The following is a 12,316-nucleotide window of genomic DNA, read 5'->3' on the forward strand; positions in this document are numbered from 1 at the left end:
CACACTTTTCCACAACCGCCCATCATTACCCTACAACATGGCCAAAAACTTATCTAGACTGAAGAAAATTTCTATAGGTTGCAATTCTGTAAATATGGACAATGCAATTTCCCATAGGAACTCCCTTTGCGGCTAAAACTGCCATTTTTACTATGAAGTTTCGTGAAAAATCATATCTCAGAACGGGAAGTTGATATGCACTACTATTTTATTCAAAGGTCAAAATATAGGGCTGAGCGGCATATTTTCAACATTTATATGACCTGAACTTCTAAGAGTTTAAACTTATACTAAAATTCTATACTACCCCTACCTCCACTTTGGACCTCCTAAGAATTAAATTTTAGGCGCTACCATGTTTTTCTATACTGGTAACATTCCCACGTTATGTCTCTATGAGATGAAACACAGAGATCATATCTGGGAACCAGTACGTTAACAAATTAACATATTTATGAATATCATATATCTCCCCAAAGAGGCGTGGCTTGTGAAACAGCTGTATTTACAAAGTGCAACCTTTAGAATATGACCATAGTTTTATTTTCCTAGTTCATGTAGTTTGTGAAGGACAATTGATAATTTTTGTTGAGAAGTAAAATTGTTAGCACCAAAAAATGACACAAACCCCAAAAATGTAATAGTTAATTAAAAAGGTTGATGTGAAAGGCTGCATGATACAACAAGAGGTTAAAGAAGAATGCAAAGCCACATAATATTATTTTACCACCAAAACTTTTACCAATGGTTGGTTCAGATGGGCCAGAAAAAATTACAATTACTAACTTTTCATATGCTACCTTTAATATCAGTGAGAAAGGAGGATTTTTTTTTTTATAAAGGTTCATTCCTATACAGTATAAAATAGTTGGACTAAGTAGTTTCAGAAGAGGAGAAATTGAAAAATTAACCAATCAGAATCAATATCAATATCTTGTTGACATGTTTTTGCTTGAACCAAAAAAAAAACAACTTTGAAATAATTTTCATAAAAGATTCTCCATGAAGCAAGTTTGGTTCAAAGTATCTATGTAGTTTCATGAAAAAGATGAAAATGCCCGTGTAACTTGTCATGATAAAACTATATACCAATTATCCAATCTATACTTTCAAGCATGATGAAAAAAAGTGAGGAAAACTGATTATTTGCTTGAATTTTCTTAGTCCAAGGACCACAACTCTGCACAAAATCATCAGACCGGAACAAAATTCAAACTTGATCTGTAACTTGTCATGATAAAACATGACACCAAATATGAAATCAATATCTTCAAGCACGAAGAAAAAAGTGTGGAAAACTGATTTGCCGGACTGACGGATGGACAGACAGACAGACATAGTGCAAACCTAAGGTCCCCTTCGACTTTGTCTGTTGGGGACTAATAAATCAGCATAAAATGGGCATACTTTGTAAAGTGTTCTCCCAATTACACTTCCTGGTGTTTTTTTTTTAAGATTTCGACTGATATTTCAAGGGGGAGAAGACATTCTAAAATGACAAATCAGATTTCAGAATTCCATCTATCATAAGTTTTTGGTCTGCTTGGAATAAAATAAGTGTTGAAAAAACATGCAATATATTATTCATACCAAGACTGCTTTAAATCGGCAATGCAATTTCAGAGGAAATCACCCCAAAGATTTAACAGATGCAGGACACCAAGTGATAGCAAAATCTCACATTAGTCCTTTGGACAAGGTCAGCGAAATTTGGTTTTTAATATGGAACCTTATTAATGACTTTTAAAACCAAGAGTTGCTTCGAGATGTCTTGTAAAGTATACACCAACTCTTTATTAGACATTTGTAAAAAATTCTAATATAAATTCAAAGTATCTTCAAACAGGAAGTGAATGTCAGCCAGGTCTAAATATAGCTCACACAATACAACTCAACATTATGAAGTTCCTGATCATATATATAATCATACCTTAATACAAAAGCTATAAATTGAGTAATATGAAATTTCATGCTCAGTAGGTATACAAAATTTGAAAGTATTGTCAAACAGGAAATAACTGCACGGCAGATATGGAAATTGCCTGAATGATTCAATTCAACATTATAAAATTCCTCATTAATTATCAAATCATTCCTTTATATATAAGCTCAGAATTACGAAATGAAAATTCCATGCTCAGTGGGTGTAATAAAAATTCAAAAAATTGTCGGACAGAAACTGACTGAGCAGTAGATCTGAAAATTGCTTCCACAAAATCACTCAAGATTATGAGTGATTTAAACGAATATCAAATCCTTCCTTAATATATATAATGGATATTACAGATGGACAAATTTATACTGTATTTCAAATATAAGAATATTTTTTACACAGCTTTAAGGTTAACTTATAGTAGTTCTTAAAGAGTTTGCATACCATGAATGGATAAAAAGCAAGAAAAGTTGCACTGCCAACTAAAGCCCAAGGTCCTATAAGGAATACTGTATATATCGTCCCATAGACCAATACAACAGGTCCACCAAATAATAGAGGTCCGATGGCACAGGCATCAAACAAACGTTGACCATCATTACTACAAATGTTGACAAGCTAAAATGGATTAAAGATTATATGTCAAACATGTATTTAACTAAAATGATTATTCTACAAAAAATTAGAAAACATTTGTTATGAAAAGACTTTATGTTCATTTATACAATGAAATAACTTTATTTATATTTGAATAAGCATTTTTTAGTGTATAATATTTTACACATTGAAAAGTATTTTTCTAAAATATATAAATGGAAACATTGTAAAACTTCTATGAGACAGCAACTCAACAATGTAATAGAGCCAAATTTTCATACCTTCAGAGATCATTTAATAACCTTCAATAATAAACATGTCCCTCAACAAAGAAGAAGTTTTTTTTCCATTATTTCCAATCTGTTCTCTTAAAGTTATATGGCAACAAAGGAAGACAATTCTCACCATTAAAGGATATATATACTCTTTTGAAGGATAGTTACCTCTCCAACAGTCTTGTCTTTTAAACCTCTCAATTTCAATATTTTTTTAAACAGAAGACTTAAAGCTCCTCCCCTCATTCTAACACCTGTATAAAATTAACATAAAAATCAATGAATATTAGAAAATTAACATGTCAGCAAGCACCTCTCTTGCACATTTTGTGTGAGGTCCATAAACAAATAATTAATACTGATGCAAATAAGGCAATGCCTGTTCATGTTCAATTTTTCCTTCAATATGAAGCCAGGAATTAATTGAGAATATGTTCCAATAAATATAAAGTTTCTGGGGATTATGAATTTTCTGTCTATTATGGTGGCCATTTTTAAAATGGTGCCTGATGAATACCTTTTGACACAAGGAATCAATACAGGATAGTATATCATACCTATATCATTAGAAGTTGTGGTGTAAAGGGTTCCAGATATAAATATGAAAAAAGTACTAACATCTTTACTATTGAATGGATGCTGAACTTGATAATGATTGTTATTCTAGATTGGAGAAAATACTAGTATTTCTTCAATAAAATATTTAATTTTACTACGGAGTAATTTTAAGGTTAACTTAGTTTAAAAATATATTCAATAAAATTTAAGTAATTTTCAGCATTATTAATACTGTGACTTACCAGTTTTATAATTGATAACCCATCCAACAGCAAATAGCATAGATCTACAAAACTCCATTCCAGATATGGCCGCAACTAATAACATACCATAGCCTAGACTCATCTGACCCTTAGATAGGTCACTTAGTAACTGACGCATAACAAATGCCTGTCAAAACAAGCATACAACTACAGTAATGCAATCCTTAAAATATTGTATGTATGCTTAATCGATAAATTTTATTTTCAAGGCAAAATAAAACAAAACAAAATTCAATTGGATTTCAATGAACGTAATATATGTATTACTGGTAAATATTTAAGTCAGTGGTTTTGTTACCAAAAATCACTTAAATCCTTTACTTAATTCTTCCATAGATACATAGATTTGGTTTTGAAATTTAGCTGTACCTGTAGAAAAATTATTTCAAACGGGAGGGACAGCACATCCTAATTTTTACGGAGATGTTTGGTTACTGCACCTGGAAATTTAGAGACAATCCGGGTAAACTTATCAATCCTTTAAATAAACTTATTCTGAAAGGTTACCAATTCAACACTGTAATTAGATCTTTGTATATTGTTTTTATTGGTATAAAAATTGATTTTGTTATCAGCATTGCACAATGTCATGTTTTTCTCTGACTGTTAATTACGTCGTTACACTATATCCATTGAATGTTGGATGTGTACTGATTGATATTTCAGTCTTAGATACAAGATTTGTTTTATTAGTTCTTATTGGCTTTGAACTTGCTGTCAGTAACTGTGAGTACTCTCAGATCTGTATTAAGTGTCTTTTTTGTTGTGGGGATGTATAAATATCCTGCTATGTCCAGTCTGTGTTTTTGCTAGATGTTTATGTGCTTTGTATCGATCTGATGAATTAAGCCCTTTTCAACTGATTGTTATAGTTTATTCTTATGTTGTACTGTTACACCACTGTCCCAGGTTAGGGGAGGGTTTGGCGCCAATAAACTAGTTTAACCCAGATACATTCTGTATGTGCCTATCCCACGTCAGAAGCCTGTAATTCAGTGGTTGTCGTTTGTTGCTGTATATCATATTTGTTTTTCGTTTATTGTTTTGTACATAAATCAGGCCATAAGTTTTCTTGTTTGAATTGTTTTACATTTGTCATTTCGGGGCCTTACATAGCTGACTATGTGGTATGGGTTTTGCTAATTGTTGAAGGCCGTACAGTGATCTATAGTTGTAAACTTCTATGTCATTTGGTCTCTGGTGGAGAGTTGCCTCATTGGCAATCATACTACATCTTCTTATTTTTATATAAAAATTACTAAAAGAAATGGTTTGATACAAATTCAGAGAACAGTAAACAAAGTTTTTGATAAAGAGGTTACATTACATATTTAATTTACTAGACTGATCGTTAAACATTCATTAAGCCTGCATTAGTTGTGTTTGAGTCATATTAGAATTATGTTTTCATCAGAATAAAATTTTGAAAATACACAAAAAACTTCCTAGGTTTAAATTAGAAAACAGCACAACTGATGACTTAACATAAATAATTAACTGATGCAATACATTTGAACTGACATATTGTTATTGTTTTCCAATTCTAGAAGAATTTATTCTTTTTTTATATGAATTCATACTTACAGGAGCAGCAAAGCTAAAGGATACAGACAACATGATGGTCAGGGCTCCAATAATCACTCTAGTTCTCGTAGCCCTCCAAATAACTCGGGAAAACGACGCTTTATCAGGTCCTTTCTTAGCTAACTCTTCCATCCATAACTTTTCTAGCCTTAAAAAGGTCAGTAAAGTATACAGAATTAACATCAAATATATAATATATAATGTCAAATAGTACTATATACAGATCAAAACATGGATGTCTGTCTTCAATATGGTTCTGTCATTCAGCTATTCAGAGAGATGTAAAATTATAGAAACAAAAATCTTTAATATATTAATTAAGGCTTTGTTTTAATTGGATATTGTTGAAAATATAGTTTTCTTTAAATTTGTACAATTACAGTTAATATCATCATCTGTCCATTTCTTTACAATAGTACTCCTATAAATGTGGATCCTTCTCTTTTTATGAGTCTTACCTTTCACCATTGATCTCTGCTCTGTCAATATCGCTGCATCTCATATGTGCAAGAAACCCCTCCCCCTTTTTATAAAGCTTCCAGATAATAGGAGTCAGCCATGCATATGTTAACAATGAAAGCAATCCAGCAGTTCCTTCTGGGATCTCATCTTTTGGACTGAAATGTATATTTATATAGCATGACAGTGTACAAACAGTTGGGTATGCTGTTTTCTTAGGCTATAAGATAATGATGACTGATGTCAAAGCTGTCAATATAAAACACAACACAACTTTACTAATTTTTATTATATGTTCTTTAATGTAGCTTTTGTAATAACTGGTTGAGTGTAAAATCAGAAGGGTTGAATTTTTAAAAAAACTGGTGAAGCGGCACCAAAGTCAGACTTGAAAGTTGATATTTGCTGCTTCTCTACTTAGCAAGCCACATTTAGGAGATAAAGTACAAATTGGTCATAATGATTTGCAAATTCCAACTCAGCATGTCGTTCTAGTACAAACAGGGTTAGTATTCATATTGCATTAACATGTTCTCATCCTGATATGCATATAATATTTGCCACTGGACATTGACTTGATTATAAACATATTGTATTCCATAAGATATGAAAAGGATTGAGCAACAGGCACAGCCTATAAAATCTCTCTCCATATTACATGTACAAGGTATAGATCAACTATAAACAACTGTATTTAAAATAATATAACTATTACAAAAAAAAAAATTTCAAACAAAGCGATGAGTTTCACTGATATATTTCTGAACAGATTTAAAAATATCAATATTTATATCATACAAAAATAATCTGTTTTTAAAAAGTAATAAGTCAATATTTATGTCAACATTATCATTAACAATTGAGTAAATGGAATCAAGTAACATATGCCTTACATCATTGTAATAATGGGCAAATAAAAAAGAAATGCTGGTTATCCTCAACAGGGTGATTACAGTTTGAACAAATAGTGTTTGCTGATAACAAATGAGATTTTAGGTTGCTAGCATTATTTGTAAGTTGACAATGACTGATATCATATTTCCTTATCCCATAATGGAAAGGTTAAAATTTTTCATCAGTCCTATAGAATTTGTCTAGTCCACCTCTAAATATACCTTAACTTGAGGATTTTTGTATACTTAGAGGAAGACTACGGTATTCCAAAGTCTTATAGTGGAAGGAATGAAACTACTAAAGTAAGAGCTAGTTCTAGCAAGTAGGGGGTGAAAAGTATTATTTTCATTCTTCAAAGTATAAGGGGTTTCTGGAAAAAACATGGTTGGACTAACTCATATAAGTATGCAGATGTCATGCCATTTAATATTTCATAAAACAGTATAAGCTTGTGTTTATTTCATCTATTCTCCAGAGTTTCTATTCCTTATTCAATATAAAGTTTATATCTGGAGGAATTACGCAGAAGTCATTACTATACTCTAGTATAGGTCTAATAAAAGCATAGTAAATACGTATAAGTGAATTTCTGTCTAATAAATGTTTAACTTATTGAAGTACAGATAAATGAGAGCATGATTTTTTATAAATATTATCATTATGTTCGTTCAATGAAGCTGATGACTGAAATGTTATTCCAAGTTGACAGTGATTATTTATTTCCTTAACCTCTTCATCATTTTAAAATCACAAAATAATACAGGTGGATGACCCTTTCCTTTCTAGTAAATACAATATGTTTTGTTTTCTTTGAGTTAAATTGAACAGCCCATGATTTAGCCCAGTTTGAGATGACATCTAAGTCATCAGTCAAAGCAGCTGCTACAGCATGATCATCGTCTACCATAATGAATAAAGAAGTGTCATCACAAAAAATCTAATGTCATTTTCAATGCCATTTACTATATCATTTATATAAATCAGAAACAGAAAGGGTCCCAAAACTTATCCCTGAGGGAGACCTGCATGTTTACTTTTAAGAGGTGATAAAAAGCCTTCTGAAACTACTTTTTGTTTAACGATCTGAAAGATAACTTTCTATCCAAGATAACGAGCTGATCATTTAAAACAGACTAATTAAGTTTAAATCAAAGAAGTTTATGCCAAATATTATCAAAAGCTTTATATACATTACAAAATACAAACCTTACATCCCTCCCACTATCCATATTACTGATAATTTTATGATATATTTCAATTAACTGATTCTCCTGGCTGTTTCTAATAAAGTAGTTCATAAATGGTTTATCATTTGGTTGTACTGTAATAGTTTTAGTAGGTATAAAAGGTAAATATGCTAGATATACTTACTGGAGGTGTGATGAGATGATTGAAGCTGTTTATTTTCTCCTTGATAATATTTATGTATGTTTCGGCAATAAAATTTATCCACATTGTAGGTATTCCTATGGGCACCAATTGCGCCCCTTTAATAGCAGACTTGTTCTTGTACTGTTATGAATCACAGTTTATGACCAAACTCAGTAAAGACCTGTCTAAATTGCACTTACCGCTTTCTTGATGATATTTTTTGTTAAATAATCAAGAATTTTCTAAATATACTGCCGAAATTTACCCAAAGGAACTTACTTTAAATAAATTATTAATAAACGGTAATAACTGTCCTTTCCTAGATTTTGATAATTCAGTTTAGCTTTGCCCGTGTCTGTTGTGATTTTTTGGATTTCAATGAACATAATCTATGTATTACTGGTAAATTATTAAGTCAGGGATTTCGTTACCACAAATTACTTAAAACCTTTACTAAATTCTCCCATAGATATAAAGATTTGGTTTTGAAGTTGATTGTACCTGTAGAAAACTTATTTCAAACGGGATAGTACATCCTAATCCCTCTGATGAGTTAAGCTTTTTTCAACTGATTTTTATGGTTTGTTCTTGTGTTGTGCTGTTACACCACTGTCCCAGGTTAGGTAGAGGGTTGGTGCCTTCAAACTTGTTTAACCCCGCCCCATTCTGTATGTGCCTGTCCCAAGTCAGGAGCCTGTTATTCAGTGGTTGTCCTTTGTTGCTGTGTAACATATTTGTTTTTTGTTCATTATTTTGTGCATAAATTAGGCCGTTAGTTTTCCCGTTTGAATTGTTTTACATTTGTCATTTCAGGGCCTTTTATAGCTGACTATTCGGTATTGGCTTTGCTCATTGTTGAAGGCTGTATGGTGACCTATAGTTGTTAATTTCTGTGTCATTTAGTCTCTTGTGGAGAGTTGTTTCATTGGCAATCATACCACATCTTCTTATTTTTATATTTATCTATTGACAGTATTTTCAAATGTTTTGACAAAGTTCAAATAAACATGATTAATATCATTTGAGTTAACAGCCACCAAGTCATCATTATCATCACCATAACATGATGCTAAAATGTAATTTGTAATTTAATTGACAACTTTAGTAAAGCTATTGCATTTCAATAAATCAATTAATACAAAAAGTAAATGTATTTGTAATTTAACTGAAGGTTTACCCCAAGTCTGCTGCAAAATGTAAGGACAGACAGACAAAATGAGGAAAATAATCTTATGTAAATAAAAATGTTCAATTAGATAATTAAATATAGATAGCTCAGGTCCTTGTGCTCTCTCAGACAGGTTTATGATGTCATAGGTGGTGCACTTTGGTCACCAATTAAATTTAAGTCATTTCATAAACATAAATAGACCTTAACAAGTCTGTCATTTTCTGACTAAAATAAGTATGAAAATGAAAACATATCTTTATAATAAATACATTTTTTTACTTCTGTAAGTCAAAAACAAAAAACGACTTGTTTCTGTCTGAGCTCTGACTGCTTACCTTTTCTCAAATCTGATTGGTTTAAGATATTTGACAGTATTCCTGTATTTCTTCAGTCCTTGACGTTTTCTGTACGCACTTAGATCTACAGTTGACTCAAGCTGGCATTCAATATCTAACAAACTAAAGTAATAAGAAGCTGTTTGTTACTAGTATCATGTCAATAAAGTAGATTTGTTTACCCTCAGTGTGTGTACAAATTGGTGATAGTTTAACATTTTTTTAATTCTGCATTTCATTACTTGCTATGATTTATGCTTTCTGCATTCCCTAAACCAAGGGCTTCTCATCCCTTTGACAGTTAGGGTACATACAGTTGTATCATATTTTGACTGTTGGGTATCATTGTTGTACATAGTTTACTTTTTCATTATTACTTTATATACTGTTAAAGTACTTTTATTTGTGGGGTACCAATTTTCGTGGTTTTCGTGGATGGCTGTATCCACGAATTTAACTGTCCAACGAAATATAATAACTGTTGTCCAATTCCAGACATGGAAAGATCCCCATGTAGGTTTGATTACATGGATACGGTCATATAAACCAACGTATTATGAACTAAATATACATTTTTTTTGTACAACTTCAGACCGGATTTTACCCATTTAATCTTTAAAATATCTAAAATGTTCTACTGTTTACATTTTATTTCTCATGAGAAATAATTTTTGATCGATGAAAGTCAGATTTCCGGTGATGATATGCGATAATGCAATATTCCTTTTTTCATAATTCTCATACAATAAAAAAAAAATACTGATTTCATTTTGGGCTTACTTTTTTATGTCATAATAATTGATTCTACGATTCAAAATATTATGAATTTGTTAGTAATGAAGGACGAACAAGTGAGTGAAAATGAACACCTTATTTAACAATGCCCCACAAATCATTATAAAACAACATATGATTAATATCACGAATATTCGATTCTGAAGTCTTCAAATTCGTCATTCGATTTTTTTCTTCAGAAAACTAAAATCCACGAATTTAAGAACCCACGAACATGTAACTTTTGCTGAAACCACGAAAATTGATACCCACGAATAAAAATACTTTCACAGTAATATACTTGAACTTCTACAACAAAGCAAGACTATTTTTGTATGTTTCCTGACCTCTAATGGAATTAAGAATCAAGATTACAAATACATGTACCAACTTGATGAAATTTGCCATTTGATAATGTGTTTCCACAGTCATACATTGGTCAATGATTGTCTCTGCTTATATGGATATTTTTTGTATGGTCGTCTCTGCTTATAGAGATGTTTTTTACAGTAAGAAATTAAGCGTTAGAGGAAGAACTATAACATGAGTCATACATTAACATAATATCTGTTAAATTAGCTAACCACTTCTCTTGAATAGGTGAAGATTGCAGCTTGACATGATATACATGTAAACACCTGGCTATAGTATAGCAATGCTTCAATAATTTTAGATTTTCAATTGATAAAACCTAACATTTTCTATTAATTTATGATTGACAATTAAGAAGTACTTTACTAGATAGTAGACAAGTTTTAAGTTACTGTTGCATCACAATCTCATCCTTCCTGTTTCAAGCAGAATTTCAGACACATAATTCAGTGAGTTTGGAATTTCACATTTAATAAAATTTGATATTTTGGAATCTCATTACAACAAAAACTGAATACATTTATCACCTCTTCAAGGAAATTAAAAGGTTTTTAGTCATGTTCTTCTAGAGTATTTCCATTTTCAATCTTCAGTTTTCTGATCCGGTAAGGTTTAGAGGTACTGCATTTAAAAGGGAAATTTTCCCTTGTAAATACCATGGCTGTGTATCAAATTATGAAGTAGCAAATTCACTTTCCATCATTTATCTAGAACTAATTCTCATCTGTGTGCTATGTAACAATTATACATGTACCTATCTATCTCCTCATCATCATCCACAAGAACATCATCACAATCTGCAGAGGGAGATCCAGGATGCTTGTCAAGTTCTTTTTCAGTCAACAACTTGGCTGATATATCTTTATCATCTTTATCGGACATTGTTCTGAAACAAAATACATGTAGGTATTTAAAACCAAAAACTTGGCACCTATCTAATTAAAAGGTAATCTTATGAGACATTGTTCTGAAACAAAGTACATGTGCATTGTACATATAGGTATTTAAAACCAAAATCTTGGCACCTATCTAATTAAAAGGTCATCTTATAAGATATTGTTTTGAAACAAAATACATGTAGGTATTTTACACCAAAAACTTGGCAGATATCTAAAGATCTCCTTACAAGACATTGTTCTGAAACAAAATACATGTAGGTATTTTACACCAAAAACTTGACAGATATCTAAAGATCCCCTTACAAGACATTGTTCTGAAACAAAATACATGTAGGTATTATACACCAAAAACTTGGCAGATATCTAAAGATCCCCTTACAAGACATTGTTTCTGAAACAAAATACATGTAAGTATTTTACACCAAAAACTTGGCAGATATCTAAAGATCCCCTTACAAGACATTGTTCTGAAACAAAATACATGTAGGTATTTTACACCAAAAACTTGGCAGATATCTAAAGATCCCCTTACAAGACATTGTTCTGAAACAAAGTACATGTAGGTATTTTACACCAAAAACTTGGCAGATATCTAAAGATCCCCTTACAAGACATTGTTCTGAAACAAAATACATGTAGGTATTTTACACCAAAAACTTGGCAGATATCTAAAGATCCCCTTACAAGACATTGTTCTGAAACAAAATACATGTAGGTATTTTACACCAAAAACTTGGCACCTATCTAATTAAAAGATCATCTTATAAGACATTGTTCTGAAACAAAATACATGTGCATTGTACATGTAGGTAACTAAAACCAACAACTGAT

The 12,316-nt window shown here is 31.3% G+C and overlaps 2 protein-coding genes across 4 annotated transcripts in view; both read right to left on the bottom strand.

Annotated features, from left to right (window-relative positions):
* The window catches only part of LOC127699226 (ATP-binding cassette sub-family C member 5-like), a 173,856-nt gene that overhangs the window by 56,303 nt on the left and 105,237 nt on the right, over positions 1–12,316 (bottom strand). The gene's annotated exons all lie outside the window — the stretch shown is intronic.
* LOC127737478 (ATP-binding cassette sub-family C member 5-like) overlaps positions 1–12,316 on the bottom strand; it is a 73,720-nt gene that overhangs the window by 56,303 nt on the left and 5,101 nt on the right. For all 3 annotated transcript variants that reach the window (XM_052248198.1, XM_052248197.1, XM_052248199.1), the window contains exons 2-8: positions 11,341–11,472; positions 9,441–9,563; positions 5,669–5,827; positions 5,211–5,358; positions 3,606–3,753; positions 2,974–3,059; positions 2,378–2,551 (exon numbers count right to left, since the gene is read on the bottom strand). In XM_052248198.1, the coding sequence (XP_052104158.1) occupies positions 2,378–2,551; positions 2,974–3,059; positions 3,606–3,753; positions 5,211–5,358; positions 5,669–5,827; positions 9,441–9,563; positions 11,341–11,468 (966 nt within the window). In that variant the 5' untranslated portion in view covers positions 11,469–11,472. The remainder of the gene's footprint in view (positions 1–2,377; positions 2,552–2,973; positions 3,060–3,605; positions 3,754–5,210; positions 5,359–5,668; positions 5,828–9,440; positions 9,564–11,340; positions 11,473–12,316) is intronic.

Source organism: Mytilus californianus, unplaced genomic scaffold (assembly GCF_021869535.1).
Source record: "Mytilus californianus isolate M0D057914Y unplaced genomic scaffold, xbMytCali1.0.p SCAF_4, whole genome shotgun sequence".
Taxonomy (NCBI): Eukaryota; Metazoa; Mollusca; class Bivalvia; order Mytilida; family Mytilidae; genus Mytilus; species Mytilus californianus.